The sequence below is a fragment of the Podarcis tiliguerta genome (assembly GCF_965153285.1).
Source record: "Podarcis tiliguerta genome assembly, chromosome: 1".
Taxonomy (NCBI): domain Eukaryota; kingdom Metazoa; phylum Chordata; class Lepidosauria; order Squamata; family Lacertidae; genus Podarcis; species Podarcis tiliguerta.
Window position 1 is genome coordinate 100,235,050 of NC_139534.1, and position 7,776 is coordinate 100,242,825.

Here is a 7,776-nt window from a genome sequence, read left to right on the forward strand (position 1 = left end):
TGGGTTAGCTTGGCTGTCTGCTGGAAGCGTAATGAGGATTGGAGTCTGGGATCTTGTTTCAGCTGTCACTGGTACTGACCACTGGTAAAAAGCCTCCCATGGCAAAACTTCCTGCAATTAGAGTTGATTCATGGTCCTTCTGACGTGCACCTATATATTGGAGCACATAATTAGTGTACAGTTATCTGCATCGGATACGCCAGAGAGTCATGAAACACGATTGCATCCAAAGTAACACTGATCAGCATGTTCCATCAGTGCGAGGGTTTTGAATCATTGAATTATAGAGTTGGAATGGACCTCAAGAGTCATCTAGTCCAACCCCCTGCAATGCAGGAATCGCAACTAAAACATCCATGACAGATGGCCACCCAACCTCTGTTTAAAAACATCCAAGGAAGGAGAGTCCATAACCTCCCAAGGGAGACTGTTCCACCGTCGAAGAGCTCTTACTGTCAGAAGGTTCTTCCTGATGTTTAGTCAGAATCTCCTTTCTTGTAACTTGAATCCATTGGTTCAAGTCAAACCCTCTAGAGCAGGAGAAGACAAGCTTGCTCCATCTCCTATGTGACAGCCCTTCAGATATTTGAAGGTGGCTATCATATCTCCTCTCAGTCTCCTCTTTTCCAGGCTAAATATACCCAGCTCCCTCAACCATTCCACATAAGGCTTGGTTTCTTGCACAACAGGATCCCCCTCTGTAAATACCTTCTGGGGTTCCCCCAATCCCCTAGAGGAGATTTGTGTATGGGGGGTCCCCAATCTAATGCTTCTGGCTCCCCAAGACCACTGATTTTGACATCAGTAGCAAAAGGTGTTGTTGTGTTGTTTAGTCGTTCAGTCGTGTCCGACTCTTCGTGACCCCATGGACCAGAGCACGCCAGGCACTCCTGTCTTCCACTGCCTCCCACAGTTTGCAAAAGGTAAAAAGATACAAAGCAAGAATGGCATTGGGACAGAGAGGTTTAAATTTCTCCACCAGCCCAGCACCTTGAAAAGGATATAAATCGCATCTTCTCCGTCATCAGTTTGATCCTTTTACAAGCAAGCAAAGGATAATAACCCCTTCTCCTCAGTCAATATGCACATATAAGCTGAGGAGAGGACTGTGCAAGTGGGCATGTGAGATGACATCCTTGGGCCAAATAATGGTTAGTAACCCCTGGAAAAGTGTAAAACAACAGACAACAATTTACAGACATGTAGGAATGAACTTTCAACATCAATAATATTTTATCCAGCTTCTGCAGTGTGTGTTTTCTAAATTTTAAACATCAGGTATCAATATTGGTCATCCTTCACAGGTTACCTTAACTTGTTTTCATTTAAGGCCCAAGCCCAATATTTGTGACAAACTTTATGTAACAAACAGGGTACTCAGTACTTTTGAGAAGGGGATGGAATCACTGCAGAATTATGGGTGACTGACTTTTGAGAACTTGGACTGAGCTGCTGGATCCCCAGGCCCAACCTTTCATTACAGCAAGGGGACCAACAGGGGCTTTTGTCTCATGGATGGCAGAGTTGTGGCTCCGGCCTAGGATGCTGCATTAGCTGTGGCAAATGCACCATCAGCTATAGAATAATGGCAGTGTAGCTTTCTGCCCCAACACCTAGGAAGTCTCTTTACCCATGGGCCTCTGCACCTGTGGAGAGGGCAGTCCACAGCATCATATAGCTCCTCAGTCACCCTTGCAGGGAGCATCAGATTTCTCCCTTAAAATTGCTTTCTGTACAGCTATTCTTACCATTTTATATATAGATTTGATTTATATTCAGCCATTGCGTAATAATTGGCATTGTTGGAATCTGCAAAAGTTTAATTTTCCACAAGAGATTTTTGTTTTTAAAGGATGGGACCATCCTGTGTGTTATTGTGCCATTTTTCTTTATTTCCGTGGTGGTCCCCTGCTGATTAGAAAAGCACAATACGCAGTTGTTAACTGTTGGAAGGGAAATTAATTGAATATGTAACAAGCACTTAATTAAATCAGTGGTTCCCTAATAACAATAACACTTCCTTTCATTTTGGCAATTAAATATTTAAGCCTGTATTTGAATATTGATTAGGATGTTACAGTTGTGGAAATCAGCAGGGAATGAACTGCAGTACCAAAGAAATAACGTGGGGTGTGTACTAGCTGGAAGCTGGGAAACTTTACTGCGGACCTGTTCTGTGAGCGCTAGGCACTGCATGCATTCGGCTGGCCTTTTAGCTTGAGTTTTGGTATAGCAGGGCCACGGAATTCTGCACTGCAGCACAAATGAATTCAAAGCCAGTTTTTGGTTCCAGACCAGAGTGGAGACTGGAAAGAGAAACAGAATGCCCAGTGGTGCATGGAAGTCCGACATGCTTTCTTTTGTCACCCTAAATAGGTCATCGTCTATGAATTTTTGTTCCCCTTGGGTAATTGCAGTAGACAAAAAGGGAGAAGACTCTCCATTCTGTTGATTATTGTAAGGCAGGGTTCTATCTAGCAATAAAATAAAAAATATGAATAATGTTTCTTTAACGAATAGTTTGAATGACTTCGGCAGTGCGTGTATTTCAGCTGATTTTCATTCAAGTCGTGCTACTTACTGCACTGAAATATGAGTAACACCAGTGCTAGTTGAATTTAGGGCGTGTATAAAATATTGAGCTTAAACATCAATTTATGGTCTTCATACAGGTGACATTCCTCTACATGTCCACATAAGAGAAACATCTGATGCTGGCAAGCCTATTGTGGTCTCACAGCCCCAGAGTGAAGTGGTGAGTTTTAATATAGTTTGCGTACAAATCTCGTCCTGTTCATTTTTGCTTTGTTTATTACAGTGCATGTGCCGCAGCTCCCAGCAGAATATTAAAAACACAATAAAACATAAAACATTAAAAACTTCCCTAGACAGGGCTACCTTCAGATGTATTCTAAAAGTCAGATAGTTGTTTATTTCCTTGATGGGAGGGTGTTCCACAGGGCTGGCACCACTACCGAGAAGGCCCTCTGCCTGGTTCCCTGTAACCTCACAGTGAAGGAACTACCAGAAGGCCCTTGGCGCTGGATCTCAGTGTCCAGGCTGAATGATGGGGGTGAAGACACTCCTTCAGGTATACAGGGCCAAGGCCGTTTAGGGCTTTAAAGGTCAGCACCAACACTTTGAATTGTGCTCAGAAAGATCCTTCTATGCTAAGAAATAAAAGGAAAATTCAGAAGATTTAATAAATAGACCTTGAAGAACACTTTTCACATTATTAGAATTATTCATAGAAAAACCGAAGGCTCAGTTCTATCTGATGATGAATGGAATATTAAACCTGCACATATCCATTAGAAAATGAAGATATTTATAACATGATACGCACCCTGTGCAATCCAGCTACCATTTTAAGCCCCCAAAATGTTCCAAAGTGGGGTGAAAAGAATTTGCTCATTACCTTCCTATCCTAATGTCTAATAAGAAAGCCAACAAGATGCAAAAAATTTTTAAATGTTGTTACTTTTCACAAGTTTAAGGAAATAATATTACCTGTGCATTCTTTTAAAATAGAAAATTAAGATATTTATTGGGTCATATTGCTGTGCTTAGGAACTCTGAGATACCTGTTTGCCTCCTGTGTTAGGTGATATAAATACATGTGCAAACCTCATAAGGGACCCAGGCATGCAACTTGCCATGCCTTATAGTTTCACTGTTGCAACTGGCATAGCTGGTTTCGTTTCAGTTTTAAAATACTTTGCATGGAACTGCATTGGTGAAAACTACAATGTACGTCTTGACTCTGCATGTGGTTTTACTTACCCACACACAGAATGGTCCCTTTGGAATGTGTCCCTTGTGCTTTTTGTGCAGGAGAGTCTTCAGAAATCATAGTTTAGGAAGTGGCCAGGAAGAGGAACCTCTCTTTATAAATCTGTAAAGCTTTAAAGCAAGATAAAGTTCATGCCTTATTTCTGAAGTTGAGGCCCCAAGGTCTTTTGCAGTCCTCTGTTCATCTGTAGTTACACCTTGATAGCATTTCTGCCATTTCTTGGCTGTTTTATTTCTCTTTGCACTACAGAGCAGCCCTTTGGCCTCCAATAGATGGGTCAGCAAATTGTTAATGTTAAGCTGTCAACTTTTTCCTTTGCTAAGGAAAACGCACACCTTTCTTTGTAGAAAGATGAGCTATAGAAAATCCCATTTAGAAACCTCAAACCGAAAAGAACAGAAAAATCTCTAAACTGAGAACATAGTTTATTAATATGAAGACAGTTCAGAATGATAAATGAGAACTGTAAATTTCTCCTTTCCATTTCCCTCCATTAAAATTCTCTTGTTTCACTTCAATCCGTCTTGTGTTGCTTAGAAATGATGGCACAAACAGTTCAATCCAGCTTTATAATCAGATAAATAGTCCATTAGGAAGAAAATGTGTAGGAGAAAAAGTTCAGCATGTGTACATGTTAAGTTTATGAAAAGTGGAATCTAGGTTTGTTGTGGTTTTTTGCCTGCTGATGAAGGATGGAACAAGAAGGGAAATACCTTATGAAAAACTCACAAATTATCCCCTCCCCCCCAAATAGCTAATGATCCTATATAGGAGTTTCGGTGGGTAATTGCTAGTGCAAGGTCTCCCCATCCCATCCAGCGAACCGAAATTTCATGGCACAGAAGCTTTATTATTTGTCAACATTCTGTTGGTGACTCATTTTTTCTCTTACAATTAGAAAGTGTGTAAACGTTTCATTACATAACAGCTCAGCCAAGGGGTGGGAGCTGGTTTGCTGGTGAAAGAAGACAGCCAGTTTGTTGCCTGTTTTATATAATATTTTATGCTGTTTTACTCTGACCTAGGAGGTAAACACATTGCCATTTTAAATATTTTTACAGGCCCAAGCCTATCTGAAGATTGCTGCTGAAATAGTGAAAAGACTGCCAGTTTCTCCAACTTAAAGCCATATTTTTGAGGTTCTGTGACCAGAACTCTACCATTTGAAGTGTGGCGTAGGATGTGACAGAAGAAATGATATATGGAACATGCTTTATTTTTTATTTTGTCTTGGAAAATTAAATGTCAGTACCAACTTAGTGCGATTGTCATATCAAACATTTGAAACAAACTTTCAGCCTGCTTTAGCAGCAAAAAGCACCAAAGACCCAACATGTATTTGGAACTCAAGATTTTTAGTGCATCATTCAGTAGGCCTGGTATTAAAGAGGAAGAGATATTTAAAGAGATATTAGCATCTTTGTGTAGGTACACTGACAAACACCAGAATGCACCACTGCATGTGTGGTCAGTTTGTTTCTCTCTGTCATGTGTCTGAATTAAAGATGAAGATACTAGAAATGTAAGATAATTATGCTCAGCTTTGAAGAGTTATCATTAGCCAGGATTCACTTATAAGCAGTCAAACAATTAACTAAGAATCCCAAGAACTGGCCTTTTTATGCATTGTCTTATCAGCTTATGTTCGATCATAAGATAATTTTCTTATTGTAATTGTCTGGGGAAATTGCTCCATTTCCTTTGTCTTGTTGAGCCTGAATAAACCCAAAAATCAGCAACAAGCTCTTCATTAAAATTAGATGCATCTGAGATCAGGTTGCCAAAGGAGGAAACAAGTGATAAAAATTAATTACTGATGATTGCATATATGAATATTTTCCCGCTAGGAAATAATAGCCCTGAATCTATAAACAAAAAGATCTAATTGCCCTTTTTTTATCAGTGCATACTGCGTGGTTTTATCTGAATTTCCTACTGCCTTAAGTCTTGCATCATTATTTTCTGCTGATAGAGCCAGTCACAGCAGGGGGAGGGGGAACTGAATATGAATGCATCTAGGATTTAGGCTTACATAAACTGAAAGTGTGTTTGTACATAATGGTGTATTAGTGTCTCTCTATTCAATTCTACATCTTTTTGGTTTATGCTACTATTTGTTCCTGTTACATAGGTACTAATGATAACGTACAATGACTCATACACAGAATAAGCAAGACAACGGGTTGTATTCAATCTAGGTGAACATTCCATCAGCACAATAATTTATCCTTCATGGTGAAACATTCTCCTCCCCTGCTCTCACCCCCCTGCTTGCCCTCTAAATCTGTTTCCTCTGCCTTGCAGATCTGGAGGTAGCTTGTTCTAGTCCAAAAAATTAGGCCTACAATTTTACTGGAAAAGGGTATGTGAGTAGCTGTCTGATTTTCAGAGTTTAGACTGAATTCCTGCCATTTTGTTCTCCAGCATATATTATTCAAATAAATACAGTCTCCCTATGAATGCACAGGATCTGAGATAAAACGTGGTAATGATACTATAGGTAATGGTAAATAAGCTTTCTAGCAAGGCTTTTCCAAAGCAGGCTTCCCAAGGGAGCAAAAGCGAGATAGATTGTGCTGAGGCCTTATTCCAGGAGTGCATCTCTCAGCACCACTAAGTTATTTAGTGGTTCGTTTTGTAGGGGCAAGGTGCCTCCCATTCTTCCTTTATACTGAACTTGACTACAATGACTTTTATAGCATTGATTGGCTTTTTCTCCCTCTTGTTTATACTGAACATTGGCAAACTGATTCTATGATTAAAAGTTTCCTAGAGTGTCCATGAAATGTTTCTTTATTTTTGTGTTGCAAATTTATGTGTTGTGTGTTTAAACAAGAAAGAAGGAATTTCGGCAATTTAGTAACCATATAAATCAGCAATACTGATTTATAAATCCTTGCATCTTTTATCCATTACAGGATCAAGGTAGCCTGTGCATGCATGTATGAATGCTATTGTTGCCATGTGGACTTCTGGTTGAAATACACTAGTAAGAGTTGTTTGGCATTCATCTGTCTCGGGAGACAATGGAAGATTATGCTTTCCGGGGTGAAGACAAACCATTGGAGAGTTACAGCACCAGCTGTGGCTGTAGAGACGGATATGAGAGAGACATGTTCTGTTGCAGCTGATGCATGTGTAGCATGGTGTTTCTTCTTTCTGTGCTTCACTCAGCGGTCATTCCTTATCTGGTTGCTGCTATGGATACACAACCTGATTGTCTCCAGACACTGCAGTTGTCTGCAAGAGATTCCCACATGGTGGGGTTAATGTTGCCATCACATCCTTGCATGTGATGCCCCAAATCTTCCTGATGCAGCGCATGTGGGAGGCATCATTCCTGGCAGGTGTAAGTTGCCCATGTCTCACTACCGTAAAGTGGTGTGCTCAGCACGCAAGCCTGGTAGATCTTCATCTTGGTATTGGTCATTGGCCTCACATTCTCCCATACCCTTTTGGAGAGGCGAGCCGTTGCTACAGTTCCTTTGCCAAAATGCTCAGCGTTGATGGAGAAGTTTTGGTTATGGAGGAGCCCAGGTAGACAAAATTGTCTAGCACTTCAAGTGTGTGGTCACCAGTGCTGATGCTTGGAGTGCTGGCGATGTTCTGACCCAGGATGTTGGTCTTTGTCAGGTTGATGGTAAGGCTGAACGCCCTGCAGGTTTGGGCAAAACAGTTGATGAGACTCTGTAGATCTTCCTCAGAGTGTGCTATCAAGGCTGCAAACAGCATCTCTCAGATGACCTGCTGCATGGAGAAATGCCAGGTTGAACAGATCCCTGTCGCTCCTCGAATGGATTTACGCACTGTCTTCAGTCTCATTGAAGGTATATGAAAGCAACAAGGAGAAGAATATGCACAAAGAGTTGGGTTGAGAACACAACCCTATTTTACACCACTCTTTATAGGGAAGGTATCCGAGGATGAGCTATCATATCAGACATGTTTTTTGTGGAAGGACATAGTCATCTGGTGGAGCTTCC

The 7,776-nt window shown here is 40.8% G+C and overlaps 1 protein-coding gene across 5 annotated transcripts in view; it reads left to right on the forward strand.

The window, feature by feature from the left end:
- Positions 1 to 6,572, forward strand: part of NUBPL (NUBP iron-sulfur cluster assembly factor, mitochondrial) — a 57,608-nt gene extending 51,036 nt beyond the window's left edge. For all 5 annotated transcript variants that reach the window (XM_083453339.1, XM_083453337.1, XM_083453338.1 and 2 more), the window contains 2 exons: positions 2,673 to 2,755; positions 4,855 to 6,572. In XM_083453339.1, the coding sequence (XP_083309465.1) occupies positions 2,673 to 2,755; positions 4,855 to 4,917 (146 nt within the window). In that variant the 3' untranslated portion in view covers positions 4,918 to 6,572. The remainder of the gene's footprint in view (positions 1 to 2,672; positions 2,756 to 4,854) is intronic.
- Positions 6,573 to 7,776: the final 1,204 nt, after the last annotated feature.